Here is a 15,968-nt window from a genome sequence, read left to right as displayed (position 1 = left end):
ATGTGTGCACGATAAACGCAGTTCTTTCAAACCTAGCGGTGGTCAAATGCACACGGGGAAACTGAAGGTTTAAAGTTTGAACGCCCCATCGGCCTCCCTGCTGTTGGCTAGTCCCTCAAATCCCAAATGAAATTAAAAAAAAAAAAAAAAAAAAAAAAAAAAAATTAACATTGAAAAACTGACAACTGGTTGGGAGCTAAATGTATGATCATGTTGCTACTTTACACCATAGCCACCATAGCGCTGGTGTATGTTTGTGTTGTTCATGTACGCTGCTGCTTTTTTGTTTGTTTTTTAAAAGGAAAAATCCATCCTAAAATATTTTCAACAGCTAATTTTGATGTGACCCTCTGGACTGTTGTGCTGCATCATTTACTACACTGTTGTCAAACATCTGTATGTGCCATGTGCTGTACATCGCAGCTACAGTGTACTTTAATGGAAAAAATGTTGAAAAGGTCAACGGCAAACATCAAGTTTTAACAGCTTCACTCTTTTCACCAATATATTAAAAAAATTACATGGGAATTATAACTGGAAAAGTGACTTTCCAGTTTCGTTACCAACAATTGCTTCAATATACCAAAACACACACACACAATTACAGACAACTGCAACACTTTATCAAGTATCTCTGGAATGCATGGATCACCACAGGCCGAATACAGTGTCAAAGTATTCCAGATTGGATTTTTCCTTAAATCTTTAACCAAACAGAGTTGAAATCTTATCTCTGGCTGTTATCAGAAGCAGAATGATCAACTAACGCACTTATTTCAGAACAACATATGTATAAAGTAATCAGTTTGTTGTATAAATGTAAAAAAATAAGCCAAATCTCAGCACCATAAAAATCTCTTTTAAACCATGTTATCTTGTTTGTGGTCCTGTAAGCTTTACAGTCAGCTACTGTGATTTCAACACAGAAAGATGGGAAATTTTTTTTTTTTTTTTTTGGTAATACCTGCCTTTCTATAACCGAGGAAACTAAACATCACTGCGAGCCAATATTCTGCAAATGCATGAAAATAAATCTAATTTTGTCTAACTCAGAATGGACTGTGTGCAAAATATAGTATTTATAAGGCCAACATAAAACACAAATCTCAGCAAAACATGAGATGGTATGTGGATCCATTTCTTTAATTAAAAAAAAAAAAAAAAGAGTCAGTAATCCACTTAGATTCAACTTCCCTTCGTCTTGACTGGAATATCCTCAACATAAACCCATATGTTTTTCTTTTAAAATGATGATTATGCCTTTAGATTTCTTTACATTAACAGGAACTGTAAAACTGCTAAACTATAATAAATAAGCCATCCAGATGCACCAGCAAATCCCGTTTGTACATTTTCATCCCTTCTCAGATGTAGCACCACAGTTAAATAGCTAAAGTTGTTAAAATGATTTATAACATTAAATTATCAAATGTAAAATTAACTAGATATTATAAAGTTAACACAACTAGAACACTTAAATTTAAGTTGCAACTGTGTTACTGGGAACCTGTTACCAAGAAATACTGAAAGGTGCGGCTTGCTCCAACAGGTGCGTAAGTGAAGGCTCAACTGTGACATTAAGGCTCCAGTATTGTCACGGAGGAGGCTGAATGTAGCGCATTCTCAAATGCTAACACATACACATGCAAGCAGACTCACTGCAGCAGAATACATGTCCTTGTACACCACAAGGTGGTGATAGTGGGTTAGTTTATTCCTATATGCCAAGTAACAGCAAATTACTGTAATAATCAAAAGAGAAGCACAAAAGAATACGCCTGCTATTAGGATGAATCAAACAGTTCAGGGTGACAAAAAAAAATAAGATAACCTCTGTTGTTCTGATGTGGCAAAAGTTTGTTAAATAAACAAAATTAAGCAACGTAAAACATTAGAAACAGTAAGCGCATACCACCACCACCACTTGTTGTCAGTTAGATGGTGCATTAGAGGGCAGTGAATGAGGCCATGAAATAAGATGTGTAGGTCTGACCGGACGCCTGTCCCTACATTTTGTTTCTGGACACCTGTATGAAGATGCTGGGGCTGTGTTGCATGTCAGAAGATGCAAAAGCAATCATTGCTGTGCTACTAAAAACAAACTGCAACATTTATGTCAATTTACATACCCATGTTACAAAAGTATATATATTGGCGTGTACAGCTAAGTGAAGTGTTGAAATAATACCAGTATAAAATTAACACCCTGTTTGGGTTTCGTGCTTCTGCAAAAAATCTACATTTAAATATTTATAAGTCAGATTTAGGCAAATATTATCAAAAGTTGAAAGCATCCACAAGGTTTGGGTCAAGTGTACAATCAAAAGGACAGAACCCCGAAATTCAGCGTACAAGAGTTTGAAACGCTCTGGTAAACATACTTTGCAAATACAGGATGTAATACTGCAAGCTGTGATGTAACTGCGCAGTTGTGATCCAAAGTCTAAAGTATTAAAAAAAAAAAAAAAAAATTCAGGACAACTTTCTTTGCAATTTGTGACAATTTGTCTTGAAATCTATACATCTAAAATACTTTTAAAAACCCCCGACAAGACATGTTGGTGTCAACTAGGTTTAATATTTTCAGGTCAGCTTTACCCAGCTGATGGGTGACTTCGTGGTGCGGTTGATGCTTTTATGTAAACGTGTAGCTGTCCTGTGGGTTTAGCTCGTTTGAATTCTACTGTTAACTGAAGCATGATAACTAACCCACATGATCGAGCTCATGTGAAACAGCCTTCAGCAGTTATGAGCCTGCCAACACAAAAAGGAAGTCCCCCCCCCCCCCAAATAAAAAAATTTCACAAACATGGACAAAAACACATGGCTTGAGCTGTGAGGAACCGATCATACAATGCTTTGTAGCGCTATTATTCCTGGAGCATAATTATATAGCCAGCGCACTGATAAACAAAAGTTTATCAAGTATTACTTGGGGAAAAAATACACACCAACTGTAATAAGATAAAGATTAAATAATCATATTCGAGAATGAGAAATTACCTTAATAATTTTAATATAATACAATAAATAAAAAAGACAGAGGGAGTGACCTCTCTAGGCTGTTAAAGTTTAAAGAACTAGAAAGACATAAATACTGTAAAAACTGGAATTGGAAAAAGTGGTCATTTTGAAAGGCACTCATCTGCTAAAAGCCATTAAATCTGTCTGTTAACCTGCATTTTCATACCTGTGAGAAAAATATCCTCAAAAATCCTCCAAAATGAGGATATTTTGTCTAATTACAAAAAATAAAATCTTTTTTTTTTTTTTTACAGTATCTTCGGGGTTAAGGCTTAGTTTGAATTTGAAATCAGAAGTAGGATGTTTTAAATTAGATCACAAGCACAGAAATAGAAACTTTACTTGTGTCTTGTTTCTCGGTGACTTCATTTCCATAGCTGGAAAGGCGAGCACAGTGCATGCACAGTGTTGTGTAGTAGTAGTAGTTGTCATAGTAGTACTAAATGACATCACCATTGATGCTTACAATTACCGACCTTTGAAGAATTTCAAAAACAAAAAACAAACATAAAAACAACAGCCAGGTTATCCTGGATTTTAAAATAGCTCTGATATCTTCTTTCCAGTCTGTTTTCTGGTTTAAAATGCCTTTGTGTTTCTGACATGGTGCCGTCCAGGAGTCATGAACCCACCAAAACCTCCATGATGTGGTCCAGTTCTGTCAGATCAATTTTAAAAGGTTGACTGGCTGATACCTGGGGGGCGGGGCCACTGTACGGCGATGCCAGTGATTTGAGCAGGTCATCTGCTGTTACCACTGGCGGCAGTTTGCTGAGGCCACTACCCGCCGTCACGCCCACAGCCCCCCCTGTTGTACATGGATCAAAGTCATACATAGATGTGTCAATGTCAGCAAACAGGACATCGTCGAGTGCCAAGTCTGAGAGAAACCCCGAGGGCGAGGATGAGGAGGGTGGAGAGGAGGAAATGTCTACTATAACACCAGGGGGCGGTGTGTTTAGAGTGTCTGCGGGCCGAAGTTCAGCACTACGACTTTCCACTAACAAGACAGCAGCTGCCTCTGGTTTAGCACCCATGGTCCTGAAGTCTCTGGATGGACCTATGGGTATTGGGGAAAGGGCTGCCAAATGGGAGGGCTGGGTGAGTAGCGAGGGAGCTGGGGAGGTAGTCACGGTCATTGTATTAGCCACTGGTGTCCTTGTTATGGCTGTAGGAGAACCCAACTCCATGTCACTCAGACTGGTGGAGTAGCTGTCATTGGACAAGGCAGGCACAGGGATCCTGGTTGACGCCTCACTAAGAAGGGCTGACGGAGATGGTGGGGGTGACAGAGGCGGCGTGGGTGGGGCTGCAGTGCAAAAAGCTGAATCATCGCCATCCTCCTCCAGTAAAGAGGCTGGAGTGAGACAAGTGTCTAGAGGAGAAGGGCAGGTTTCCAAACGGGTAGAGGAGGCGGTATGAGATGCCTGACAGGTGGGAGGCACCAATGGATGGGGTGAAGGCGTCGAGGCGATTACTGGCATCAATAGCGCAGAAGGCTGAGATACCTGGACCGTTGCTGCAGCTGACAAAACCCCAAAAGAAGGCGGTGCCTCATGGAAGCCCTCGTCCATGGGGTCGTCAGGTGGTGGCGAGGGCAGCAGGAGCAATGGTCGCAAGGAGCCTTCCTGCTTGAGTTCATCTTGGATGCGTCGTAGCATGTTATTAATAAGGACGCGGCGCTCCAGGCTGGGCTCACCAAGCGGCCTCTGGCTATACAGCTTCATCAAGGAGATGTTAAAGATGGTCTGTCGCTGCAGGGTGTATGATACCTTGGACAAGCCTTCTGGACCAAGACCTATTCCCCCTCCTGCCACCGACGCCTCCATCGTTTTGCCTTCCAGCCCCTCTTCATCCTCGTCCAACTTCCGCTTCGCACCTTTACTGAACATATATCTATAAGACAAAAACAAAGACACAGAAAAGACAGCCAAGATATTAATCATCAGGTGTTACACAAAAAGTAGGATTATATATATATATATATATATATATATATATATATATATATATATATATATACTTTCCACAACATATATTTGGATAAATTTGCAATATTATATAATATGCAGTACTTGTGAACTCACTGTACCTGTTTATTTGTTAAATGCATACAACTGTAAATTTATTATTCCCATGTATACTAAACCATACACACAGTTTCATAAAATACTGAGGAAAAAAAAAAGCTGTGTTTGAACTGCGAATGAAGCATGCTAACGTTTAAACTGAATAAAAAGCAAGAAGCAGGGGTGGATTTATACAGGGGTCTGCTGACATTGAAGACAAGTCCCAGAGACACACGTGGCTCCTCATCATTAGTACGCGTACAGTTGCTAACAGCATCTCACTACATGAACTGATGCATCTCATTATCCTACAATATTTTTAAGTTTATCTGAGAAATAATAAAAAATAAAACACATACATTAAGTGTTTAAATATATTTACATATATATGAAAAAAGCAGGGTGTGCCATTTGTAATAGTTTAACTTTGCACTATTCAGATATACATTCTGTGAATATAATATACAAATAACAAATGTTTATGAGTGCAATGGTAAGAATACTGAGATGAAAGAGGGAATGTACCATTCAATGAGACATCATATAATGAGATTTATGTTACATATGTAACAAAGATACCCAAAGTGTTTTAATTTTACCAAAGACAATTCAAAAAACAACTCCAATCAACAGTCCAGGATTACAACTTTACATATGATGTAGCAATGCAACCAATATGTTTTTGTACTTTAACTGTTAAATAAATAAGTTAAAATACATGTCCCAACGCTTTTGCTCATTAAGTTTGGATAACTAAGTAAATGGCCGTGTGTCTGACATGCAGCAATCACAGTATTTTCCACAGTGCTACTTTTTTATTGAATCTCGCAGCCCTACCTGACAACCACAAAGGACACCTGGCATAAAACGTATGGGAAAACAAGAAGCAAATCTATTCTGGAGGAGCAATGGTTCAAAACATTTTTATCAAAACAACAAGAAAACCACTATTTTACAAGTTTCCAAAAAAAAATTATCTAACCAAAAAAAAAAAAATGTATTGATGACATCTGATATCATTAAGGTGATCCCTAATGAGAACAGCAAAAAAAAAAAAAAAAAAAAGACATTGTCAGTGAACACCTTCATCAAGTGAATTATTTCAGTCTCAACCAGAAGCGCTAACAAAACTCTTCAAAACACTGAGTTCATGTCACCAAAAAATAAATACAACATGTAACACTTTCGCCTTGGGTAGTTTGCAGAATGAGGGGTAGAAGCTTGAATGTGGTGATTCAAGAACTTACTAAAATACAGCATGCAAAAAAACCCACCAACCCAGAATTTGTTAAAAAACACAGTGAAATGAAAAGCAGCTGCAACAGCAGCGTCACTACACACTGCTAGTTATGTAATAGCTGTGTTCCATGCTGTACCACGGGATCAGAGGCCAGATTTAAGGCCCAGCCCCTCCACCCTCCTCCTGCCATGTTAGACTCGTACACTGAGTTACTTAGTGTGGGGACGGGGTAGGGTGGGGAGCGAGAGGCACAGTCAGAACCTGGAGAGAGAAACTGACAGGAAAGCGACACGGCGACAGTGTCACGGTACATTCCATATATTCTGACAGCTCTCTGCCCACTAATCTGACTGTTACCGTCAGCGATGGTGTTGTGCAGAAAGCAAGTCAGAAAGAGGGAAAACAGGCTTCCCTGCAGCGTGTCTGAGTCTAATCCAGGCTGACAGCATCACACAGCCAGTCGTCTACACATACACTGCGCATGTGCCTGCACTTACACAAACTTGCACACACACAGGAAGTGTGAGCTGCAGGCCGAGTCATCACGACTCGCTGGTTGCCATGACAAACAGAGTCAGCTGGGAATTCACCCAGAGAAATGACAAAGAATGGGATGGGGCTGACGGCTACTGGAATGGAGGGGGGGGGAGATCAGAAAAGGAGGAGGAGAAATAAAATGATGTAAAGGAGTAGGGAAGAGAATAAGATGGGTTTCAGAAAAGGAGGGAGGGGAATGAGCAAGACTCTCTCCTCCCTTTTCTAAAAATACTGCTGGTGTGCCCATGGGCAAGGCACTGGAACTCCACCAATTTTTAGTTTTATTAATTTTGTTGTTGTTGTTGTTTTTTTACTGAGACTTTGCAATTACCTCAGAAATGGTGGAAGTCAATTAGGTAGTGTGTTACTGTTTGTTTTAAGGGATAGGAAAGCCTGTTCACCCACATGCCTGGGACACGTTAAGATTTTTCTTAGGCCCCGTGTCCACACAGCGGAACCCCCACCCGCTTGCAGAAAACCAAAGAAAGGGTGCTGAGAAATGCATCACATCTGCACATCATCTCAATATTTTCTTAAAAATAACAAGAGTGCTCTGAGATTACAGTATCCCTGCTGGCAAATGCTGCTTTGGCACAAGTGCTTGCTATTCTGATAACATTTCAAGGTATGTGATGGTTGATTTCAGAAGGCAGGCACCCACTCATGAAACTGATGGAGTCTAGATTTGTTAATCAAGGGCCATAACTCTGCTAAAATAGGCCCAACTTGAATGACATGATATTATGCATATTATCAACCAATAACAAGGACTTGTACCAAGTTTCCCGAAATTCCTCCTAAAAATGTGAGGAGTTGATTTCAGAATGCTTATACCCTTTTTGGGACGGACAAACAGACAAACAGGTGGAAATCACCACAACAGAATCCCCCTTTGGGCCTTCAGCCAGTGGGGGATAAAAAGCGCTCCTCACAAAATTTGTTTCAATGACAATAATAAACAAGTGTCATCAGGCGATGACATATCCCCCCGGGGGATCACCTAAGTACATGCTTCTGCTAAATATGAATGAAATTGTTCAACTGGTTCTAGAGCTACCACGCTAACAATGGTGCCAATGACAATATCTTGAATATCTTGCTGTGACCTTGAAATTGATACCAAGGTCACCGTAATCAACTGGTGTCGGGGAAACCTTATGCTATACAAAAAGTAGATTTGACTCATACGCAGGGCAACAAACAGGAAAAAAAAAAATGGAACCACAATCCTTTGTCCTTCACATGTTAAAAAAGGCAGAAAAGGCAACAAACTCTATACTATGTTTATCTTCATTCTCATGCTACGGAAGGGGAAAATATTTGTATTTTAGAGGTGGAGCGCATGCAGACCACAATGAGGCACACAGTCGTGTGTCACAATTAATTCATTTATGCAGTCATTTATTTATATATCACACTCTTTCGTGATTATATAATTACACAGGCTGACATCGAGATTATTGCTATGATGCATTTAATTGTGCAGCTGCATGGTGTAGCTCAACAAAGTGTATAAACACTTGGCAGTTATAAAGACACCGGCAACTGAAAGATAAAGAACATTGCAGAGAAACTGAGTTGTGAAGCAAACACATTCAGGGTTCTCTCTACAGTTCAAAAACTGTTAACAACTGTGGCTAATTGTGGCAATTTCAAGTAGCCACATGGGAATGTGATTAGCCACAGATTCGAAAGGGGAGGATGCAAAAATGCACAAGTGCACCGTCAAAATTTCACAACTTGTAAACTGAAATATAAACTGCTATTTAAAAAAAAAAAAAAAGCACCACAGCTGAGGGACATCTATCCTGTTTTCAGTGCTAAAGGATACTGGAGTGTAGCCTGCAGGCAACTCTTGACCTCAGTCAGACTTGAACTCTGCTGCTCCATAATACAGTATTGTGTATTAGGTGGAGATTTATATTTATTCATGATGAGTTGTACTCAGAGGCAGATTTCAGTATCCGTCCATGGGCCTTTAAACACCCAATATAATCACAGAATGTAGGTAAATAGTGCTCAATTAAATTATTGCAAACACTTCCTACCACTTCAACTTTTTTCCATAAGTATATCAAAATATCAATTTGAATGAAACACCATTTCAAGGAGTTTTTAATTTTTGCTTTAATAAATTTAAAAATATTGTCATGTTCTGAGGTGTATCAGTTGCCATGATGTAATCAGAAAGTGTTTGGTTCACAATTGTAGGTGTGTTATTCACTGGTAGCGACAGTACTATAATTTTGTTACATTTTGACCATTATACCCCATCAATATCTGTGCCAGCACGTCAACAAGACTGGGACCGCTTTATTTTGAATAAAAAACAATTTAATGTTTCACTTCTTAAAAGTGGGTTAATTCTGCTGTGAAATTATGAACACTAGTATGCCTAAGAATATCAGTGGTATCTGTATTGATAAGGAGCACTGAACTGATAGATAAAATTCTAATGATACCCTTCTTTAAATCTGTGTGTGCCCAGTGTTTCATAACTGAGGTATGTGCTCTGCTTAACCAGTAAATCGCTTGAGAAGATGAACATGATTTCATGCACTAGTGTTTCTCATACATTTACTTATTTGTGGCAACCCGCCACAATATCAACATTAACAGCCACACATTGAACTTCCAACTTCCAATTTTTTTTAAACCACAGATAGTCTCCCCCTCCTCCTGCTCTTGCTCTCTGTGTGTGCACTTGTTTTTGCAACATAATAATTTACAAGCACGATATTGAATCACACTTGGAGCAGAGAAGACGGCTGGATCAAGTTCAGGGAGTTCACGCACAGTTAGAACTAAGTCAACTCTGATTGAACAAATTTCTGCATTCAAATAAACTCAAGTAGAGTCAGTTTATCCATATGTACTGAATCTATCAATTGTGGAGACACAACTCTTCAAGTAAATCATTAGAAACGCATGTACGATACCTGAGAATGTAGTGATATAAGGCAGTGATCCACGGGTCCATTCACAAGCAACCCAAACTCGCCAAATGCTTTAGTTCAACTCGCCCATGACTTCAACTGTGAATATTATTATAACAATATGCTGTCCAGCCAAAAAAAAAAAAAAAAAAAAAAAAAGACAGCTCATTTTCTGTTTTCATAATACAAAACAGAAAACCAAAAACTGATCTGTGATTTGACCGTTGGGGTTTTTCCGTAATTATTGTATGGCCTTGCCTTACAATATAAAGCGCCTTGGGGCAACTGTTTGTTGTGATTTGGCGCTATATAAATAAAATTGATTTGATATGATTTTTCTTTAGTGTGTTTATCAATGGAAATTTGGAGTTAAATACCTGTGTGTAAATCCACTTTTTGAAGAATCTTTTTTGGGGGGGAAAGTTCTGCTTACAGCACCTCACAGACAAAGAAGAAACGAGCTGACATCAAAATTCTAAGGTAATGTGTGGCTTTTAAGTTATGCAATTTAATTATCAATTATGAATGTTCAGCATCTTCAGACTGCAAATTCTTGACACGCTTTGTTTGATTTTTCTTTATGGTGGACTCTGTTCACTTCTTGTCAGTGTGTTAAGTATTGAAGACATACTGTACATTTTTCACAATTCTACAGTAGTTCTTAAATGTAAACAAGTGAATGGGTTTCAGATTCGCTCAGTCAATACTGAAGAAATAAAGTACACTGATGTTTCATTTCTCCCTCAGATTTTCTTGCATCCTTTCTGGGTGGTTTATAGCCCTTAATTAGTCTCCTATGTTTTTAGTTTGCATCGTAATGAAATATTTCACATTCAATCTGTCCAGAAATATCACTTGATGTAAAATATCACATAAAATAAAATACTTAATTCCAAAACTTCAAACTGGAGTTAAACAAGTTGAACTGACCTTTTTTTTTTAATCTAACATAGTATTTATATGGGCAGCACCGTGGCTTAGTGGTTAGTGATGTTGCCTCACAGCAAGAAGGTCCTGGGATTGTTTCGCCTGGTCATTTCTGTGTGGAGTTTGCATGTTCTCAGTGTGTTTGTGTGGGTTATTTCTGGATGCTCCAACTCCCTCCCACTTCCAAAGACATTCAGGTCAGGTAAACTGGAAACTTTAAATTGACTGTAGGTGAGAGTGTCAATTTGTCTGTCTATATGCTGCCCTGCAATAGGCTGGCGTCATGTCCAAGGTGGCCCCTGCCTCACGCCCTATGACTGCTAGGATAGGCTCCAGCTCCCCACGACCCTTAATTGGAATAAGCGGGTATAGAAAATGAATGAACGAACAATATTTATATGTGTGCTTGACTATTCAACAATGCATTGGCACACCATGTAACCCCTGGCGTTCCCAACATAACCCCATCCAGCATACCGCTCAGTCGCCTACTACCACTCTGTGGGAAACACTTCGTACTATGATCAGTTTCTAATTTAATTTAATTTATTTCATTTATATAGCACGAAATCACAACAAAGTTGCCTCAATGCGCTTCACACAAGTAAGGGCTAACTTTACCAACCCCTAGAGAAAACACACAGGCAGCAGTGGTAAGGAAATACTCCCTCTGATGATTTGAGGAAGAAACCTCAAGCAGACCAGACTTAAAGGGGTGACCATCTGCTTGGGTCATGTTACTGACACAATTGACAATATATACAGGAAATTTTGGGAGTCCATGCTGTAGAGAGAGAGAGAGAGAGAGAGAGAGAGAGAGAGAGAGAGAGAGAGAGAGAGAGAGAGAGAAAAAAACAGAATCAGGCAACAAATACAGAATAATTTGTCAGCATTATGCAACAACATAAACAGAAGAAATACTAAGGTGATCGCTGGCCACTAGCCCTAAGCTTCACTAAAATACCCAGACTTCAGATAAAGCTGAGGCCATGACCCGCTCCATTTACTAATAAAATTAATTTAAAAGAGCAGAAAGCATAGTAACATACTATGCCAGTATGCAAGCCATACGAAAGGGAAAATAAGTGTGTCTTAAGTCTGGACATGAATGTCTCTACAGAATGTGACTGCTTTACTGACGCAGGGAGATCATTCCACAAAACAGGTGCATGATAAGAGAAAGCTCTGTGACCCGCAGACATTTTATTCACCCTAGGGACACAAAGTAGTCCTGCACCCTGAGAACACAAAGCCAGGGCTGGTACCTAGGGTTTAATTACATCAGCTAAGTAGGGAGGTGCCAGTCCATGAACAATTTTATAGGCTAGCAGCAGAACCTTAAAATCTGATCTCACAGGGACAGGAAGCCAGTGAAGAGATGCCAAAAATGGGTATAATGTGGTCAAACTTTCTGCTTCCTGTTTCCTTAATATTGCTTATATATTGTTCAAATTCAGACAGAAGTCTGTGTAAATTGGGGGCCACTTTCAATGCTCTGCATTTATGAATATGAAATTTACCAAACAATATTAAAAGGCTGATAATGTATTTAGTGCCTCTCTCTTGATTAACAACATATGTAATAACAGATTTACAATCAATGGCAGTAGGGTGTCTGATTTTACACAACATATATTGTTCTAATTTAGTCCATATGTAATGGATTGAATGCAATGATAGAATAAGTGTATTAAATTTTCAGATTCATCATTACAGAATTTACATTTAATTTCAGTATCTAACAATTTTGAAAGATATGCATTTGTGTGATATATATATATATATATATATATATATATATATATATATATATATATATATATATATATATATATATATATAGTTTCTACCTTGTATGCAGCATCAGTGCCTTCTTTACCAATTTAACCAAAGATCCTCAAAGATGACTGATCTGAAAAGCGCAGCTTGATCTTTGTGAGATGGTGGAGCGTTCATGTCAATGGACATACCGGAGTATGACCAGATGCATTAAAATACACAATAAAATCCCTCAATCAATTCTCATGGTGCAGGTCTGACAACTGAAAACTATTCAAACATTTGGCTATTGCTGAATACGAACCATCTACTGGGCAATTCTATGGTAACGGAATTACAACAGCAGCAAAATCTGGACATATGGCATCTAATCATGATAGATTAGCTCAGATTGTAATTCCGTTGCCGTAGAATTGCCCTACTGCATCGGTTTCTGTCGTTACTGTAGTTTCTAGAACAGTGACAAATCAGAGTTATCAGAGACATGAGTCAAAGAGAGAGTTTCAAAGCAGTTCATAAGTGTGTGACTGAGGGCTGAAGCAGCTGCGCATGTCTGGCTCACTGACTCATGGCAGGGTGTTTAACACTCAGACATACCAGAGGTGCCCCACCCCTGACATTCCACTTCATTATCCTCCTCCTCTTCCTTCACTTCTTTACCAATACTGCTTTCTTTTACCTATTTCCCATCATTTTCATTATGTCACCATTCTTTATCTAAAAACAATCCCCCTACACTGGCTGTGAAAGTTCACAGGCCCAGAATCATCCTACACGCTTTGGGTCAGTTACAGTTATGAATGCACGGGGGGGTACAACAACAACAACAAAATCTCACACAGCTGAAACACAGCAGAGGAGGACTACTGACACTTACAGCGGCAGACTCAAGGCCACTGCGATGTAATTTATCAATGTAAACTGTCTCACAAAGTACCATCAGAAGAGAGAGAGAGAGAGAGAGAGAGAGAGAGAGAGAGAGAGAGAGAGACACACACACATTTTATTCACCTTATTCAGGAAGTCAGGGTGGGCGGCTCCATTTTGTCAAACAACTTCCGGTTTGCCACTGCGTCTAATGATTAGTTACGTGGGAACACAATACACTAGAAATGTCTAAACATGAGCAGCATTAATTGTTCAGTTTGTGAGTGCCACAACAACTGGAAGAAGAGGAAACTATTGCTTTCAGAACGATATTTTGAAGATGGAAAGTAGAGATCTGAGTGACGAGCATTTAACTTGTTCCCATTGAAAGATGAGGATCTCTGGTGCTGGCTAAAGGCGCTGTATTTGAAAAATCCACCCAAACGTCCCTATGTCTGTTCTTTTTATTTTATGGAGAAAAAACCCACACCACTGGATCTTTACCCAGAGGTAAAGATGGTTGGACTATAACGCTCTGTTGAAGAAGCCACTGCGGATGCTCGTGAGACAAACGGGTAAGCTGTGTATGTAGCATTAGCTGCTATCTAATTTACTAATTTTCTGGCGTTTGATACAACCAAACACTGCATGAAATAACACCATACGTATATTAACGTTGCGTAATCTTGGCATTACAGTGGTACTACTTGTCGGGTAGTATTTTAACTTGATTGTGCTTTTATATGAGCTTCAGCGGTGCTGTGCGAAGCTCATAGTTCCTCATAGCCAAACTGTCCACACCAAGTGACAACACAAAGTAGTTAAAAATAATTGTAAAACTTGAATCATGATTAATAATTTTCTTCTTGCTTTTTCCTGAATATTATGGTAATGTGTGGAGGAGTGTGCTGTGCAGCACATGCGCGAATGGGGGTTTGTCGTTCTTTTTTTGTGCTCTCTGGCCCGAGCAATTACAAGGGAAACAAAAACACGACTTTCCCTTTATCATTGGTGGCAAATGCACAACCTAAACCAATCAAAAATGATGACCAACCCACATATTTGGTTGTGGAGCAGCGTTTCCTGCAGGACACACATAAACGGGAGTTTGTCTTCCTCTTTTTCTACTCTCTGGCAGGGGAAATTACGAGGGATAAAAGAACATTAGTAGCCATAACAGCAACCCACGTGGGTTTGTTGCTGAGGAGATCTAGCCAAAAAGTCACCAAAGACAAAAGTCTAAAGTGCCACCACTGCCTCCAGGTGGACAACACTCCTCCTGTGGGTCAGGACTGTGTCCCCTCTGTCTTGTGTTGGACAGGAATTGTTTTTTGAGTTGTACAAATAATTTGTGTGACATCTTATTGTTTTGTAAATAGTTGTACAAAAAACAAACAAAAAAAAAAACACCTGAGCATTTCCTGCATTTTAATTTATACTCAACAAAAATATAAATGCAACACTTTTGGTTTTGCTCCCATTTTGTATGAGATGAACTCAAAGATCTAAAACTTTTTCCACATACACAATATCACCATTTCCCTCAAATATTGTTCACAAACCAGTCGAAATCTGTGATAGTGAGCACTTCTCCTTTGCTGAGATAATCCATCCCACCTCACAGGTGTGCCATACCAAGATGCTGATTAGACACCATGATTAGTGCACAGGTGTGCCTTAGACTGCCCACAATAAAAGGCCACTCTGAAAGGTGCAGTTTTGTTTTATTGGGGGGGGGATACCAGTCAGTATCTGGTGTGACCACCATTTGCCTCATGCAGTGCAACACATCTCCTTCGCATCATCCGTGAAGAGAACACCTCTCCAACGTGCCAAACGCCAGCGAATGTGAGCATTTGCCCACTAAAGTCGGTTACGACGACGAACTGGAGTCAGGTCGAGACCCCGATGAGGACGACGAGCATGCAGATGAGCTTCCCTGAGACGGTTTCTGACAGTTTGTGCAGAAATTCTTTGGTTATGCAAACCGATTGTTTCAGCAGCTGTCCGAGTGGCTGGTCTCAGACGATTTTGGAGGTGAACATGCTGGATGTGGAGGTCCTGGGCTGGTGTGGTTACACGTGGTCTGCGGTTGTGAGGCTGGTTGGATGTACTGCCAAATTCTCTGAAACGCCTTTGGAGACGGCTTATGGTAGAGAAATGAACATTCAATACACGAGCAACAGCTCTGGTTGACATTCCTGCTGTCAGCATGCCAATTGCACGCTCCCTCAAATCTTGCGACATCTGTGGCATTGTGCTGTGTGATAAAACTGCACCTTTCAGAGTGGCCTTTTATTGTGGGCAGTCTAAGGCACACCTGTGCAGTAATCATGGTGTCTAATCAGCATCTTGGTATGGCACACCTGTGAGGTGGGATGGATTATCTCAGCAAAGGAGAAGTGCTCACTATCACAGATTTAGACTGGTTTGTGAACAATATTTGAGGGAAATGGCGATATTGGGTATGTGGAAAAAGTTTTAGATCTTTGAGTTCATCTCATACAAAATGGGAGCAAAACCAAAAGTGTTGCGTTTATATTTTTGTTGAGTTAAATAGCTGTATATAACTTTGTCGTCTGCTACGTT

General features: G+C 39.7%; 1 protein-coding gene across 3 annotated transcripts in view; it reads right to left on the bottom strand.

Annotated features, from left to right (window-relative positions):
• Nucleotides 1-1,149: 1,149 nt before the first annotated feature.
• sertad2b (SERTA domain containing 2b) overlaps nucleotides 1,150-15,968 on the bottom strand; it is a 135,226-nt gene continuing 120,407 nt past the window's right edge. For all 3 annotated transcript variants that reach the window (XM_034184665.1, XM_034184664.1, XM_034184663.1), the window contains one exon: nucleotides 1,150-4,920. In XM_034184665.1, the coding sequence (XP_034040556.1) occupies nucleotides 3,645-4,916 (1,272 nt within the window). In that variant the 5' untranslated portion in view covers nucleotides 4,917-4,920 and the 3' untranslated portion in view covers nucleotides 1,150-3,644. The remainder of the gene's footprint in view (nucleotides 4,921-15,968) is intronic.

The sequence above is a fragment of the Thalassophryne amazonica genome, chromosome 13 (assembly GCF_902500255.1).
Source record: "Thalassophryne amazonica chromosome 13, fThaAma1.1, whole genome shotgun sequence".
NCBI lineage: Eukaryota > Metazoa > Chordata > Actinopteri > Batrachoidiformes > Batrachoididae > Thalassophryne > Thalassophryne amazonica.
Note: the sequence above shows the minus strand (reverse complement) of the source record. Positions and strands in the feature narration are given on the sequence as shown.